This window comes from Rhamphochromis sp. 'chilingali' (genome assembly GCF_963969265.1).
Source record: "Rhamphochromis sp. 'chilingali' genome assembly, chromosome: 22".
Taxonomy (NCBI): domain Eukaryota; kingdom Metazoa; phylum Chordata; class Actinopteri; order Cichliformes; family Cichlidae; genus Rhamphochromis; species Rhamphochromis sp. 'chilingali'.
In genome coordinates this window covers 22,946,164-22,964,373 of record NC_137950.1, presented here as the reverse complement: position 1 = coordinate 22,964,373, position 18,210 = coordinate 22,946,164, and the positions used below count along the sequence as shown (strand labels likewise).

At 39.1% G+C, this 18,210-nt stretch overlaps 1 protein-coding gene across 2 annotated transcripts in view; it reads right to left on the bottom strand.

The window, feature by feature from the left end:
- Positions 1 to 18,210, bottom strand: part of LOC308390548 (glutamate receptor ionotropic, NMDA 2C-like) — a 62,700-nt gene that overhangs the window by 23,229 nt on the left and 21,261 nt on the right. For both annotated transcript variants that reach the window (XM_080872673.1, XM_080872674.1), the window contains exons 4-8: positions 11,977 to 12,042; positions 10,137 to 10,325; positions 9,011 to 9,351; positions 8,318 to 8,432; positions 3,714 to 3,925 (exon numbers count right to left, since the gene is read on the bottom strand). In XM_080872673.1, coding sequence (XP_080728799.1) covers positions 3,714 to 3,925; positions 8,318 to 8,432; positions 9,011 to 9,351; positions 10,137 to 10,325; positions 11,977 to 12,042 — 923 coding nt within the window. The remainder of the gene's footprint in view (positions 1 to 3,713; positions 3,926 to 8,317; positions 8,433 to 9,010; positions 9,352 to 10,136; positions 10,326 to 11,976; positions 12,043 to 18,210) is intronic.

Here is an 18,210-nt window from a genome sequence, read left to right as displayed (position 1 = left end):
GCTGTGATATACAGATACAGATTCCTCTTTACTGCTGAGAGTTAGATTAGAAGATAGACACTGCTCTTGTGTCTATATATTATGCTACAACCTGCACCCAGTTAGCTTAGACTGGCATAAAGAAGTACGTAAATGCTGGACACGTAACATCATTAAAACCATAGCAAGTTCTGGTTTTAGTGGATATTTAAAGATTAAACAAACAACCGATCAACCAAAACCTTAAAACCACTGACAGGCGAAGTGGATGTTGGTACAACACAATTTTCTGCTGGGAAACTATGGATTCTTTCATGTACCATCCAGCTAAACATTGTGGCTGGCCAAGCACGGTGATAACACCTCCCAATGGCAGTGGCCTTCCTGAGCATGACAATGATGTCTGCCACACTGCAGAAACTGCTAAGGAACCGCTTGAGGAACATGACAAAGAGGCTGAGGGTTGACCTGTTCTCTAAACTCTCTAGATCCCAATCCGATTAAGCATCCATGGGATGCACCAGAATGAGCTCAATCCCTGCACACCCGACCGTATAACCTGCAGGACCCAAAAGCTCCACTGCCAAGATCCTGATGCCAAAAGCTACACAACACACCCAGAGGTCCCGTGTCCATGCCATATCTCTCTCTGTCTCTCTCTATATATACAGTTTTGAAAATCATTTCAAAACTGGATAGCACTCTTGCACTCAGCCATGTACCAAGCACATGTCTGATGGTCAGACTCTACCAAATGGAGCAGACCTTACAATCAATAAGGTTCCACACTTGAGCAAACACTGCAAGCAAACATACAAAAATGAATAAATTGTAACATAATCAATAACAGGCAGTGAGATTCCAGTTAGCGATAACAAACTCCCAGAGTACAGGGCTAAGAACATCAAGGAAACTACAGTTACATCCTTTTGATACATTATCATACCAATGCATTGACGTAGCTTGTTTGCTGTCAGTTGGGATAGTGCATCATGATATCTGACTTAATATCCTGGCAGAACTAGTTATTAAAAGGTGCAGAATAAACAGCCATTTTTTTGCTGTCAGTGACCAACTGCAAGGAGTTGCATTGACAAACAGGTTAGCCAAAGGCAGGACATGCAACCCCTTAAATCTCTGGGTAACCACGTTTGATCACAGGTTGCCTGGTGGGAGGCAACCTTTTTAAAGCCAATGTATCAATCGTAACTTCATTGCACACAGTTGCAATACTTTGGCTGTACAGTGGTCTTTAGCTACTGTTTTCCAAATGTGACTGTAGCGTTAAAGATAAGTCCAAAGGCAACTCGGTGCCTATAGATAGTGAACAAGTGGGCTAAATATGTTTATACCTTTCTGAGCATGTTTTTAATGTGATTAACTTATCACCAATACAGCTTGCTTTATTATACAGCCTGTCCAGGCGTTTGTGCTCCAGTTTTTTATGGGTGAAATTCTAATATTTTATTAATCTTGTTGTTCAGCACTAAGTAGCATATATCTATCTGTCCGTTGCATCCCTACAGTTTATGTACCCACCACAGTCAAAATGCAATCAATGCAGTCGATGCTTGTGGCTCATAATAAAAACATCAACATCACTGACAGATTATGAGAAAAAAAAAATGCTGGATGAAGATACAGTTTAGTCATTAAAACATAACTTTATGAAATAGAGGAATTAGCAGAACACGAAACAAAGACACAAACACATCCATGCCCCAATTGGCTAAATTATTGGGTTTGAATTATTGGATTGACCTGCCAATTCTTAGTCAACATGGAAAACTTCAGTCCTTTTTCTCTTTCTTTTTGGCACTTAGTAAAACAAACCAAAACAAAACATCTTACTTTAAGAGCTAACAAACTAAAAATAATCTGTTCCTGTTACACATGTTCCTTAGATGTAAATTTTATATTCAACGAAAAACTGGTAAGTAAGCAAGCAAAGGCCCTTAATAAAATTTACCAGCACTGTAGCATAGGTGCTCGTGTAAAATAGCTAATCCAAGACACATAGAAAGATTTTTATAAAAAAAAATAGTGTTTGTAAATATATTTATAGTTTCAGTTCTCCCCTTGTCAACTTGATAAGTGAGATGACAAAGTCGTAAACACTGCTTACAAGACATATCTGTGAAAAAACAACAACAACTCGTGATATAGTTTCATTTCTATTGTGTGTGACCATGATGAAGATAGTGTGTATTCTTAATGAACACTAGTTCAGAGGTAATAGCTGTTTAATGGCTGTTTTCTGCCATGCTGTGATCTGTGTTTGACACCGAGGGTGTGATTTTAAAGTGCTTAGACACTCAGCACACACAATTACTCTGAGTTTAATGAAGTGTGGAGGTATGCAGTGTCTACTCAAACCTAAACTGGGGCAAAGGAAAAGGGAGTGAGGGAGGGTGTAGATGTCTGAGTGTGGGACTGCAAATTTGCTAGAAATAGTGCCAATATGATACCTTTGTTATTTGCTAAGTATTAAAACAGTAAAAGCTCATTTAATGACTTTATAAAGGAGCATGTGATGATGGAAGTTCATAACTATGACCAATTCAAATCTAGAGTCATTGAACACTTAGGTACGGCTTTTCAATAGCTTGTTAACGCAAACATCTAATCAACCAATCACACAACATCAACTAGATGCATATAAGCATGTAGACAGCCTGCTGAAGTTCAAACCGAGTATCAGAATGGGGAAGAAAGGTGATTTAAGGGACTTTGAATGTGACATGGCTGTTGGGCTGGTCTGACTATTTCAGAAGCTGGTATTAAAATACTTTCTTAATGGCAGAGCAGAATGACCTGACTGGTTTGAGCTGAAAGGAAGGGAAGAATAACTCAAACAGCCCATGATTACAGATAATATATACAGATGAGCATCTCTGAACACATAACATCTTTAAGAATGTTGGGCTACAGCAGCAGAAGACCACACTGTTTGCCACTCCTGACAACAGGAAACCAGAGATATAACTCACCAAAATTGGAAAAGTGAAGACTGGGAAAACATTGCCTGGTCTAACGTGTCTCAGTATTTGCTGCAAGTCTTAGATGTAGGGTCAGATTTTGGCATAAACAACATGAAAGTATGGGCCATCCCCTTATCTCAGTGGTTAAGGCTGCCGATGGTGCAATGGTCTGGGGGATATTTTCCTGGAACTCTTTGGGCCTTTTAGTACCAACTGTTGCTGACAATCTCTATTCTTTTATGATACCAGTTTACCAGCAAAATAATGCATCATTTATGCATCACCTCAAATCTCAAAGTGGTTTCTTGAACATGGAAATATTCTTTGTGTTCACAGATGGGAGATAAAATATATAAACATGTCATCAAAGCATATGGCTAGTTGTATTTTGCCTGTGTAGCCCAACATGCACATTGAGACACAGTGTCTCAGTCTGGGTCAAACTACTGGCAAGTTCTGCTATAACCAAAAAACATGAAACTAGACCATTTATTTTGTATTTTATGAATATATGCTGACATATGTTGTCCTCTTTTCATTGGCCAAGACCACTGCTTCAGAGGTTTTTTTTTGAATGCATACTGAAACAACGCCACCAACACTGTGTCACTGGAATTGCACAGTTTTCATCTATTTAGAGCCACAGCACTACATTTCATGAGACAATGCTGTGGTATAAACATCTGTGACCATGTATTTGCTTACATCTATGTATTTATTAAGCTGTGCGTGTGTTTGTGTTGCCATGTGTACCTATCTGTGTAATTGGACTGACGCCTGCAGGGCACAGTGTTGCGGACACAGGTACCCGTGCCTGGGTCTACATTCTCAACCATGACGAACGGATGCTCCTCCAGCGTAGCCACGGTCAGGTGACGATCATCAGACACATGCTCCAGGAAGTTGCCATACCGAGGCCAGATAGGGTAGCGAACTTGGAGGACGCCCCGGGCATACGTACCCACCTGAGCAAGAAGCGTGAGAGACAAAGATCTCATTGGTATCACATGTGAGTCCCGACCTTCGTGTCAACACCTTCCCTCTTCACCTACCCTGCCATTCCTAACTTCACAGGATGAATAATTTTTATAAAAATTTTATAATGAAAAAATGCATGCGCTGACCTGGAGGAAGAGGATAAGAAGATCAAAGGAGAGTATACTCATTAACACATGCTGAGGAGACTTAAGTGTTTGAGAAAGACTTTTACTGGGGAGGAAAAACCCCTCAGAAACTAAAACAAAGAGTAAACCAACTATATCACATTAATAATACAGCCCAGCATGTGCTGCTTTCGCTGTGTGTTCATTTTGTTGACTGATTATTCAATTAATAATTTTCCCTTTTTTTAGACTAATAAACATTTCGAAATGTCACTATTCATAATGGTAACTGTTCAAGTGATTACCGCTATTTATTTTGTGTGTTTAAAAGATTTGCTGCATTTGTAGAGCCGGTGTAAGTAAAGCTCACTGAACTGAAAATAAATGAACAAACTGAGATTCTGACAGATTCGTTAACGAGATTGCTACTGAAAGAAAGGAATAGACTGCGTATTTTAATGTCACGGAAGCCACTTTTGCACCAGAATTGCTGTACAATGTCACATCACGCAATGGATAGTCCCATAGATGTCGGCGGTAAGCTCAACGAAACTCTCCCCATGAGGAGCAAGACTGTTTGTCACATCAGCCAACCTAATGAGGCGTGCTGAGCTTGGCCAGCGCTGACTTACTGCATATGAAACTCACTCCCTTACAGATTTAATGAGACCTCTTTTTCATACCAACTCTTGATTCTTTCTTCACCTTAGTCATACTAATGTTTTTCCTTCGTCATACATGGGCGACTTAAGGATCTGTATAAAGGTGCAGCACGTAAGGCTGTGATTTGTTTCTGTGCGCCGTCTGTGAACGACAGAATGGCAGAACTGCCAGTTTTGAAGATCAGTCATTTGAATTTATGGGATCCTCGTGTGTCTGAGCATCTTAAGCATCTTAAGTGCTTTCACTGCCATTCAGGCACTCACTGGACCAATCATTGAATACTGGGTTAAAATATGGTGTGATGAATGAATGTGCCACACTCCTATCTATCAATCCAGTCAGGTTTTGACAATAAGTAATGCATTTACCTTGCTTTAAAAAAGAGTCTCTTTGTCAATGCCAAGACAGCACTAGGTAGTAGCAGAGTAGTTTTATGTTTGGAGTTATTTTTTTCTTGAAAATACATCTTTAAAACACGTCAGTTTTCTCGCTCTCTTTTTGGCGGTTTCTGCAGCTATTTTTCTCTTTTTTTTACACATTTTATTGTCTGTGAAAAGTGACAAATAATGACCTCTTTCTGCTGACTTCTGTTAATTCAAAACCACTGCCAAGAACCAAAGAGTCATGATTCTAGGATTCACTGAGCGAGTGACAACAATAAGCTGCGAATAACAGATCCTTCAATTTTTTGTAACAGAGCCAGAGAAACTGTCATTACGCTCCCCTATCCTAAGCTTCTTGTTTAGTTTTTCAAATTCAGAAAAAAGGTGCTACTAAACAGCAAAATGTCTACTGTTAGAGCTTCCTATTTTGCAGTTCCTTCAAAATAAAAGGGTACTTATTGAGCCTGAAAATGAACTGTCATTTTCCATTGTGTTTGCCATTTGTGTTTAGCATCTTGTGTTTTCCTTGTATTGTAGTTTATTATTCTCGCCTCCTCTGTGTCACTGGAATCTTGTTCACTGTAATTTTTCATGTGTCTTATTTTAATTAGATGTTCTTGTTATTTCCTCATTTATTTTCACAGTCAATCAGGAAATATTTCCTGATTTATCTCTCTGTTAATGATCTTGATTATGTGCACCTGTACCCTATTCCCCACCTGTTTCCACTTCTCTAATCACCCCTCTGTATATAAATAGTCCCATCTTACCTTTATTGTTTGTGTACCTTACCCAGGGTGTGCTTTGCTTTCCTGGCCAAATGATGATGACTTTTGTTTTGTTTGCTTTGTAGAGTTTTGAATTTAGCCTAATAGAAGTTTCTTTTAGTTTGGCTCTGGATGCCTTGGGTCCTGTGTTTATTTCCAACTTTCTGCTACCATAAAACTGTTTTTTTTTTTGTTGGGACAATCTCACTTTAGGTCAGTTAGAGTCTATTTCAGAACAATGGTGAAGTGAAAAGGCTATACTGCACATAGCTTGTGTTTTTGCCAGTAAGTCATATTCAGGAGGCACTTCACCCCTACAAATTCACCATACAGTAGTCAGGTTTTCCCAGCATTAGCTGGCTTCACAAAACCTAAAACCCAAGTTGGAGATAATGGATAGCAATTTCCTTTATCAAGCTTCAGGCTCTATGTGTGCTCATATAAAATGAGGGTGTCCGATACATCATTCGACTCTTCCTATGCACAAAATGGATCGATGGGGCACAGTCTGTTCCAGTCATACACATTATCAGTGGAAAAGGTGATGGTGCTGCTCTCTAAAGAATACAACACTATTGCTGCAAGTGAGATTAATGTTACAGGAAATCATTAATCAAAACTTCAGAGCAGTTAAATAAATATATATTAATGTGAGTTACTGCTCTGTGCTGCAGCAGTTTAGAGTTGCGAAACTAAACAGTATATATTTAAACACTGAATGTTGTTTGGTGTGTTCAGTTCTGACATTGTCCCATAAATGGGACAATAAAGAAAAATCAATTATTTTATTGATCGAATAGGTATTTTTAGTGATAAATAGCCTACAAAGCTAACTGATCAATTTCAGTTGCAGATGCAGCAGTGTGAAAAATATTAGTTTCGGACTAAACGTAAATCCTTTAATTCAAAGTCCTTTAAATTCCTGAGACACTGGGATACCAGCAGTTTGCACTACTGTAACAGAGGGGTTAAGATCTACAGGTTGCATATAAAAAAACCTGCTCCTTCGGCAAGTATCATACCAACAGGATACTGTAAATGAAACAATATGCAAAATTGCTCCAGATCAGTTTATGTGTTCGCTGTAAGTTACCATGGTGATCTAGCCATGTTAAAACAAAGGAAAGAGGAAGAAAAGAGATCCTCCTCCACTTTATATTCGACTTACCTCACTTATACCCCTCTTGTCTACTCTTTGGGGTTGGGCAAGAAGTCTGTTTTTCCTTTAAACATTGCAGCTCTGTTGTTAATAAAAATAAAAGGCAGAGCTGTGTGACAATTCACATCTCCCATGTATATAATTTTATTGATTATCGCTGCTTTGTATTTACTGTGTTGAGTCTATAGGTGTAAAATTGATACAAGATAAGACCTGGGAGAGGATCCTGGCAGTGAAAGGGGACAAATGTCACCCAGCAGCACCCTTCAGATGATGATAAGGAATAACAGCATGTTAAACTGTCAGGCTGTCACAATGAAAAGAGAGAAGCTTGAAAAGAGCAAGTACTCCACGACATGTCATTATAACGGATGATATACCTGACACAAAGAGGAGAGGGAGAACAAGCGGCGAGAGATCGGGCTGTAATGAGATGGGATTGAAAAGGAGGGAGAGGATTCGCAAAATTTAGATGCTTGTATGGCATCTTGTCAGATGTCTTGTTATCTGTAACTTGTGAACGTCAATACCTGTGCTCGGGGACTAACATGGGGAGGGAGAATACGTGATTTTAGGATCTACAAGCACAGACGATCCTAACCCCACTTCAGCACAATGACATGTCCATGTTCATACACATATACACACATGCACACACCAGCCAGGAGGTGACATTGATAAAGTAGGTTGGTCTTTCCAGGGCAGAAATAAATGAGTTCAACTGTAGCTGTGAGATTACGTTTAGGTCTCTCTGTTCAGTCTGTTTTTCAATACACCCTCAGGCTTTGACTGCGTGTGTGCGCTTGTGTGCGTAAAAGGGATTGAAAACACTCCCTAGGCTGCAAGGCATGGTTATGAGGAAACGGGAAGGATTCATCCTCACCAGGAAACAAAGATGCACACTTCTATTGATCTGAAATAATGATGTCAAACTTCAAGTCTAATGCAGTTTTTCAGGTGTAAACTATCAGCATTTATCCAGATTAGATCTTTAAGTTGGATGCTTTCACACTTAGAGGCTGTGATTCTGAGCCTATGGAAGTAATGTCCATCATTTTTGCTAAAAAAAAACAACAACTGTGCTCTTCTCATGTCATGACAAGCCTGAGCACACAGGCATGATACACATACCCACACCAACACTTATGATGTCTGTTAAAAAGTGCAAACATTTTGAAGGAGAAACAAAATCCCAGATTTTATTTTAAATGCATTTTGTCTTGGCCTGCTCATGGTGTGTTTCTGTGCCAGTGTGTGTAATTCAGTTAAAGCTTCTCAGTACCTTGTCCCAGATTCTGTCCCGGTCCAAAGAAATGATAACCATAGAAGGGTTTGAGAGGAAGCCTTGGTTGTTGAACGACAGATCTCTTCTCTCCCAAGTCACATTCAGCATGTGTCTAATCCCAACAGAAACATAAACAGTATGCAATCAAGGAAGTTTGACTTCTGCTTTCTAGAAATCAGAATATGCATATTCATTCACACGGATGCATGCACATACAATGATCACCTGCTAATTAAATCTAAAGCTCCCCCCGGGAGCTTAATCTAATGTAGGAGACTGGAAGTAGCTCATTAGGCGATGATAGCGGCAGGTGATTGGTCTGACAGCCTAGTGTTCCCACTGAGTGATTTCACTGTCTCTTAATACATTAATCCATGACAGACTAGACTGTTTATAATGAATCCAAATTAATTAGCATTTCAGACCACATGCTAAAGAGGCGCTATACTCGCACAAATTTCAATGAGTAACAAAACTGTTAATTCCTCTAGAAGTTAAATAAGTTAAAAGTTATAAAGATTCCAGGCAATACTAATGGAAAAGTCATACAGACAGGCTTTACATCAATCATCAGCAGATTAAATTCTGCTTATTAAAATCTGCAAGCACAAAAAAATAACTACTATGATACATATTGGAGCTTTTGGGAACATAAGGAAAACAAGTAACACCTGCATAGTGTTGCTTCACCTGAACAGAGTGTAGTTGTCTGAGTGTTTAGCCGGCTTGTTGCAGTCACCGTGTCCCTCGGGGATAAAACCATATTGCCGCTTGAAACTATCTGCCCCTTTGGCTACGATGGCGACACCCTCCCTCACTCTCTGCCGCAAGCTTTTCCTCCACTGGTCGGTAATCACACCGATTACACCTATAGGAAAGCTGGCAGGTGGAGAGCTGTCAGGGTTGCCCACGGCCAGACTGGGGAGGATCCAGATGTAGCCTGGCCCCAACAGACCAACCTCAGCGGCATTTTTAAAAAGGTACTGCGCCTCTTCGTGTGAGCAGTACGCCAGCAGAACCTGGGAGTCCAACTGCAGATGGACAATAAATCAGAATATCCTGAGCACGCTGCACTACTAAGTCATCAGAAGCAGCTAACTTGGATAACATAGATGTTTACTAAGTTTACATACAACAAAAGAAGCAGCTCTCATTAAAGAGGAAAGCTCACGGTGTCCACAAGATGCCTCGTCTCCCCAGCTGCTGCAATATTGAACACCTAGAGCTAACTTCCCTGTTTTAAGCAATATTAGGGTCTGCATATGGAGGCAGGAGGGATGCCTGTGGCAAATTTTCCAAGTCTGCCACCAGAACACAGCTTGTTTCCCATTTGGGAGGTTTGTGTTTTGCTTTGTTCTCGCAGGCTGATTACTTTCCTTTTCACTCATTTTGTACTTTTCACTTTTTACTCAGTATTTGGTCAGTTCTGAGCACTGAAAACGACTCCAAAAACATATTGCTTTATGTTAAATTACACGTTAATGTTAAAAAGACTAGTGCTGCAACATTATGCTTCAGAGTACCCACCCTGAACCAGTGCCATTACTTCGAACAGAGACAAAATGTCATAGCCGTCTGGCAACAGACAAAGCTAATAACATTTTAGTCTATCTCTGTGTGAAAGCCTTACAACAGATTGGTGACCTGGCCACGGTGTACCCCATCTCTCATCCTATGACACCTGGGATAGGCTCAACTACTTGCCTCCTGCCCCTGCGTTTCATGCATACTGCCCATTAAAACAGGAAAACAGTAGCTTGTGATTTAATCTCCCAGATAATAGAATCCCTTAACATTTCAAAGTGACTTGTCGTACCTGCTGAAGCATGCGTTTGAGCTTCATGTCACTTGCTCCAACGGACATTTCCAGAGACATTATATCCTGCACATTCCACAAGAAGTAGGAAGTATCTGTGTAGGACTGAACTATATCCACAAAGGTGTCGTAGCCCGGCATTAGGCTGGTGATCACAGCAAATTCGCCCCAGTCATACTCCTCCATCATCTGAAACAGACACATGCAGAATTATCAATATCTGCTGCAAGAAAAAATATTGTCACATCCTCTAAGGTGCAGTAAAAGTAAAGAAGTAGAGTAAATGGTAAACCCTAACTTGGACAAATGTATTATGTTTTAAAGAGTAGATTAATATATCTACTGTCTGCTATTATGGGTCATTAATGTCTGAATTTTGCATCTTAAAAAATCATGTTCAGTTCTTCCAAATGATCTCTCCTCATCCTCAGCTACCAATCACAAGGGGAAAAGGGTACAGTTACAGTTAGTGAGTGGGCCCTGGAGCTGTTGCTAGGTGAAACAGGTCACAAAGAGGGTGCTGCTTTAGTCGCTAGCAGATTGCAGCAGTCAGCTGTAATTTGCATAAAGGTGCCGACATGTCTTAAAACACTTTTGAAAGGCTAAAGGTTAGTAAAATTTGCTGCAGCCAGCACGTTTCCAAAAACACAACTTTTGCTCTGTAGACAAACATTCTCCGTTTCTGGTTTTTCATTTTTCAGTCTCAATATTGTTTGGCGAGTACCTTATGCGTGTCTGCAAACATGATCTATGCTTGATAGGTGCAACTGCTGCAAGTTGCAAGTGACCAAAGCAATCACAAGGAGGCTTTTGCTTTTACCCTCAGCAACTACTGGTTTCAAGGGGTAAAGGCAATTGATTGCACAAAGTGTCATGGAGCTGTTTTTTGGACAAAGGTTTTTCTGTTGTGAACTCTGAATTCTTGTTGTTGTTGCTGTTTAACATTATGTTGGCTTTCAGAAATGTGGCAACGAGAATGAAAAAGTATCTTGATTCCTCGATGTTTCAGTTTCTGGTTCTTTCTGTGTTTTCTTTTGATAGAGTTCTTCTTCACTTGTCTCTTCTTTTATTTGTTCCTGCCGTGTAGTTTCCCCTGGGCTCATTACCTCAGTTTCCTTGTTTGTGTATTCACTTCTCATTGCTCTATGCTTCCCTGTGATTTTGCCTGTGTTTCCTAGTGTTTCCATTCCCTATGAAATTATTCCTTGTGGCTAAAACTTTAGTTTACTACCATTTCGATTAAACAACTAAGACAAAGTGTTAACTAGTAGGCTTCAGAGGTGCAGAAAGGTTGTCATCTGACTTCTGGGTGTACAGAAGTCTATGGTAAAACGGCCCTCAGATGCCTGCTCTGTAACCTTAGTAAACACATGACTTTAAGGTCACCTGGTGAAAATAAGGTCTACAGGTTTCAAAACACCAAGATGACAGAAACCACATTACTTAGCTTAAAGCCTCACAACAGCACTTCACTGACAAACGCATGAATTCATAGTGTCCAAGTAATTTGAATACTGTCTGTGGTATTGAGTTGCTTTTGGTTTTGTTTTGATTGTACGGCCGAAGTGATTCCTCTTTTTATTTAGAAATGTATCGAGCCTAACTTTGGGTTTAACATCAAGACAGTAATGACAACATCAATCAAAAAATATACCTGCCAATTGTAAAATAAAAGTCTGCTGCAGATTGTATTCGTTTATGGAAACTCCAAATTCAAATTGGGGATCTGCAATTGACTTGTCAGCCTCATCCCTCTTAAGATTTAATGAACTAGAATTTTCTTTCCTCAAAACTGAAAGAATTAAGTTTTTGTCAGCTTTAAAATAATGCACTTCCATACCTTGAATATGCAGTTGACCTGCTGCTCCAGGGAGACTCCCATCTGCAAGAAAGAGGATCCTTCAGCCTGCAATGAAAAAGAGTGCTTCATTCAATGCTTGTGGTTGTCATGGTTCTGAAGGTGGATGATGCAACAGCAGCTCAGAGCAGACTTCTTTAGCGGGGCTCATGCTTGCTGTCACAGAGGTTTAAAAAAAGTGTTGAGATCGAGTACCCAACGGGTTTCATTTCATTTGTGTTGTGAAATATTTTCACCCATGGAACAAAACTAAAATATTCTGAGTAAATCAGCACACAAAAAATCCTGGTACAGTGTTGAACCTGTCACAACAGAAGCCAAACTGACAAGATATTCACATGAACTTGCTCGCTTGTCCTCATTTTAGCAACATCTTAACATTGTTACAGCTGCAGAACAGTCTATTTAAATAATTAGTTCCCTTGCTCAGCTGTAAAACGGTCCATGTTAAAAGTCACCATGGAACAGTCTTACATAACCAATTAATTAAGAACCAATAAAGACAAAGACAGGACTACATTTTAAGAGGGTGATGCACGGGTGATTGCATTTGAAATAAAAGATCTTTAGAGATTTCAGCAGTGTCTTTAAAAAACCTTAATTGGGCAGTTTAAAAAGTGACCAGAAGCACACCTTTATAGTTTTACACATATGACAGCAACTAGTTAGCAATAGCTCCTTAACACCAGATAGCTGTCAAAAATACCTGCACCCTATAGGAATAAATGTCCTATAAGGAAAAAATGCTTTTATTTTTTCCAGGGCCTTGATTCCCCAAATTGGCTCTCAATGTCTCTGAAGTGGAAATATTCAGTCCTGCTGCTCTCTTTATGTTTTAGGCGTTAGCGTACATTTTCACACCTAACTGAAGTTTACCTCCGAATGAACAAAATCCCTCTTAGCAGTGCACTCATACACAGACTAAGCATTGGCTGCACTTTGATTCAAACAGCCAAACCAGACAAAAGAGTTAACCATAAATTTCCACAGTCTGGACACTTTGCCCCTATCTTTTTTTAGACCCGCATCTGTGATAGTTAAAAGAAGTTGGAGATCTAAGGGGCCTAATGGTGCTGCAGGGCATAAGCAGACCTGTGATGAAAGCAGGTGCAAGAATATGCAGGGTCTTGACACAAGTAGTGATATGTTTTAATTTAATAATGGGTGGAGATGGGGAGGTTGGTGCAAGAAACGCAGATCAGGGCAATATTGTCTTTTTAAAATATGTACATGGTATAGTACATGTACTATACCATGTAATGCACAAGAGAAGAAGGCAAACAGAATGAATGAGAGAGAGAAGAGCTACTGTTAAACTGTCAAGTGCCATTAGGGACCAGGTCTCAGATCTTTTCAGTCTGTTCTCGTCTCAGAGGTGACTAACTGTCATCGCTCCTTCCTGTTGCTTTTCCCTCTCTCACAGCTCAGAGCCTCTGCAAAGCCCAAGAGAGTTCTGCAGCCTGAGGAATACCACAGAAGTATCACAGCCAGACTCTTTCACTCAATTTCTACCAATTTTATCTCTGTCTGTGCTTGTTTGAAACTCACCTCTATCCAGAGTTGAAATGCTACCAGACCACGGACTGGGCTAGGCATCAAAATAGCTATAAAAATAGCAATACTGAGGCTGTCAGTGAATGAATAAAAAATGGCTGTGGATTGGCAGTCCTGGTTAGCTATAGTGCCCCACTTCAGCTAGTATGTCTATGCAGCGGTGAGGTGCATCATTAGAAGAGAAAAATACAATTAGTTGTGCCCGAGCTATTAAACAAGCTAATAACACGGTGACCTCCTCGGTCAAGTCGGTGCTTCATCACTATTCAGTTTGTCACATCAGAATCAAACATGTTTGAAGACATTCACTTTCTCTTCCATAGTGAAATCAAATGAGAATTACAACAAAATCCTGTTCTCGACTAACTCTCACAGTGACACACCCACACAAAGAGACAGAGTTCATCCTCCCTCTTTTCATCCTCCACTTCCCAGCCGTCTTGTTCTCACCACCTTGGCAGTGCGGCTGTCACACACAAGCGTAATTAGCAGTCCTACTGCAGCAGCGTATGGTAATATGACAGGGAGACTGTGGACATGGTGGCTGCTCACACAGTCCTCTCATTCCACGGGGAGAACTTTGTACTGTACCGTTGCTCAGTGGAGTGACTGGTGTCAGTCAAGCACACACAGATGCTCATTCACATATGGACACAAATGTATTACACAGTAATACCCAGACAGGTCTGCTAGATTTACCATTTTAATTGCTTAACAAAGCCCCCTACCACAAATCACAGCCAAATATTAGCATCCATTAATGCATCTGATGGCCACAGATAGTTCACAAATTACATCAATATGTATAAAAATAACAATATGAAGCAGCAGAAGACCACTTCTGTCAACTAAAGAAAAAAACAGGAAACTGAGGCTGCAATTCACATACCTCACCAAAATTGCACAACCCAGTCCAACCCAGGAACTGAAGGTGAATCTAATAAAGTGGCCAGTGAGTGTATAGTGCACTCTTAACAAAAATGAGGCATGAAAGCCAGCTCTCCCCACAAAATCTATATTTTTTAAAGGTCAAAGGTCAAGGTCAAATTTATTTATATAGCACATTTCAAACAGCCGATGCTGCACAAAGTGCTTAACAATATAAAAACTACAGTAAAAATAAAGGCACTTTTCTGGAGGTACACCAAATGTGTAATATACTGAATGTGACAATTTAACAGGAAAATCCAATAATGGTGTTTCTGTAAATGGTTCGCTGTCAAACACCATCTTTAAACCCTAGCTAGATTATAAAATATGATTCTCGTCCACCCTTTCAAAGGGTAATAACAACATGCCCATGATAAAAGGTGCTTGCGTATTAGCAGGAGCAACATGGCCCTATATGTCTAGCCCAAGGACACTTACATTGGCACATGGACACAACCTGCTCCACAGTCTCTGCAGTGTCACTGGGGGTATGAGATATTCCCTCTTTTGGCATTTTAATGATGCAGTAATGATAAAATGTGCTTTCTAACATGTTGACTCCAAAGACAATGGCATATAATTTACATTATTTCTGAAATCTGAAATTCATACCCTCTAGAATGATAAAAAAAAAATTTCATCACCAAAAAAAAGACAACTTTGTAATGAGTGAGCCGTGTGTATTAAACGACAAACAGGCACAAATCACGCCAGTAAACTGCAAAGGTTTCGCATTTTTTGTTTAATTTTTCATTCCATGAAAAATTAGTTCCTACCTGACTCCCTGAATTTATGATACATATCATGGTACTTTTGCTCGAAGTTGGTTAAAAAATGTGACAACATTTAACACCCTCTTGTCTGGGTGAAAAGTTTTAACAAAGCATAAATGTGTTTTTCAACCATGATCATTTCAGTCTACACCTTTGGGTCTTTGACACAGAAATTTTTTTTATTGTAAGAAGGTAAAAATTGATGTATCTTTCTAAATATGCTAAGGCCGATGCACAAACAAAGAAAGGAAAGAAAGGAGGCTCTCGTCAATTTTTTTTTCTTTTTTCATCAAGTTATCCGACATTAAAGCTACGATAATCACAGATATATTTTTGAAGACATGGTCTTGGTGACAGCTTCTCTCTTGAAAGGGACTATATCTTCAAAAGAAATGATCTCAGGCAGTATTTCAAAAGTAGTTGTGATGACTTGAGCATCAGCGACAGAATCAGATTATCTTTTGGTGCATTGGGGTTGGTGGAAGAAATCAAGCACATTCGATGGAAGTTGATGGAAATGTTTTAAGGGGACTTACTTGTCCTTTATATAGTGACATTTATCTCTTCATGATGTCAGGAAAAGTATTAAACTACTGAAATACTTTTATTACTACTTTGACCGACTGCCTTTTAGAAATTATTGGGTCATACTCATTGGATTTGGCCATTAATGTGATTTTATTCCCAGCAATGGAAAACTGTATCCAACGTGAATGCAGCAGCTCTGTTCTTCTCATGACCTGTTTATAGAGTGCTGTGGTTTCTGGATCATGAGGCCGAGGGAGAGCCAGAAGGGAGGCGGTGGAGAGAGGAAACAGAGGTGCAGAAGGACAGACAGAGAAAGCGGGTCAGTCTGGCAGCAGAAACAAACTCCTAAAAAAGAAACGTACACTGTGATCCAGTGACAGTTGTCTGGCTCACATCATCACTTTGAACCAAAATCACGACCAGCGTGTGACCTTAGACTGCAGCCAGTCCTCAGACGGTAACCCTTGAATATAATCTTCCACTGACAGCCTCAAATTGTAATAGATGATCTTATATGCTCGAATGCTCGAACTCAACGCTTTCTTTGCTTCAAAAATCCATCATGTTCACAGTTTAAAGGCACTTTTGTCCATGTTTACTGGCATCCACATAAAGCTGTCAGCTTTTCTTTTTTTTAAATTCCAGACCGTATCATCGCCTGCCAGTGCAGTCGCTCATTATTTGATGTTTGTAACTGTAACAAACAAAAGCTTGTTTGTGAGTGATCAAACATTTATGGCGCAAAACAGAGAGATTTAATAGTGCTTCATGAGAGCAGATAAGAGCTGTCATCTGCAGTTAATTAATTCCTCCTTTCCCAAAATGTTTCACGGCGGCTATTAAAATAATTTACTACCCTCTGTCATTATTTTAAGAGTGAACTCAACCCAATTTACAAAAGCAATGATGCTCTTTATATTTATGTCAAGTGAAAACTATTTGTTTTGTTTTTTTCAGAAAGACATTTTTTAAGATGAGGTGAGGTGATGAGGTAGTTTTTCTATCACGTCATTGCTATTATGTCCACTTCACTGTGGACGTAATATGTTCCTATGCCTCATGGTTTTTTTTTAAATCTTTATCTCTTCAACTGCTTAAGTCTTCGTTGGAAGAAGTAATTGTCTTTTGTTTGCTTCTTGGATCAATTTAAAGGTTCTCAAAATTACGTGAATCATATATGTAGCCTACACAGACTCTAACCCATATTGGATTTTGAACTGACTTGTTATCAGAATTAGAAAGACTTTATTTATCCCCAAGGGGCAATTAACATACAACAGAGCAGCATAATGTTGAATATAAGGACAATAAGAACAGGCAATGAGAGTGAGATAACAAATACACAGAATATACAGTTTTAAAATTACACAGTTTTAACATTAAAGTGATTGAAAGGTGAATAAATAACTGTAAGTGACTAAAATTGAATATTGTTATTGCATGCTCTCTACTATCATCTTTTCAGTAGATTTCAAGATACTTGGAGAATTAATGGTTAAGTAAATTACATTATGGAGATTTAATAATATTAAATTAAACTGCATTTCGTTGCCCTGTACCTGTGCATGTGCAATGACAATAAAGTTGAATTCTATTCTATTCTATTCTAAATAATAATTAAAGTAATGTTAGATGTGATGATACCAGAAATAGTGGATCACCTACTGGTGATGGCCAGATGGTGCGATATGGCAGCCTCGCCTCTGTCAGTCTGTCCCAGGGCAGCTGTGGCTACGACTGTAGCTTGCCTCCACCAGTGTGTGAATGTGAGAGAGAATGAATAGTGGAATTGTAAAGTGCTTTTAGGGTCTCGAAAGCGCTATATAAATGCAATCCATTATTATTATTATTATTATTATTATTATTATTATTATTATTATTATTATTCTGTAATATACTCACATATCTATATTATTGCTAATATATATTGTAATATATCTATATCACTAAAGCACTTCTGGATGGATGCAAACTGCATTTCGTTGCCCTGTACCTGTGCATGTGCAATGACAATAAAGTTGAATTCTATTCTATTCTATTCTATTATTATTATTATTATTATTATTATTATTATTTAAACCAACTGTTAACTGTATATTTCTGCACATTTAAGTATTATTATTCATATTGCCGCATTCATTGACCTTGTTTATAGGTAATTTCATTGTTTAATCACATTAAAATGTTCCTAATTTAATGTTTAAAAGCACCTGGAAAAGGCAAAATCCCATGTAAAATTAGGGCAACGAACTATATTGTCATTACTGAAAATAACCGTATTTTTATGAGAAAGTTATTTTCTGTTATTTTCTGGTAATATTTTGGCGCCCCAGCTGCCAGAATATTACTGTTTTTTTAGGATTTTTTTTTTTACGGTGTATCATGGCACGCTGGTTACAATCTTCCACTGGGGATTTTGCTATGGTTATGT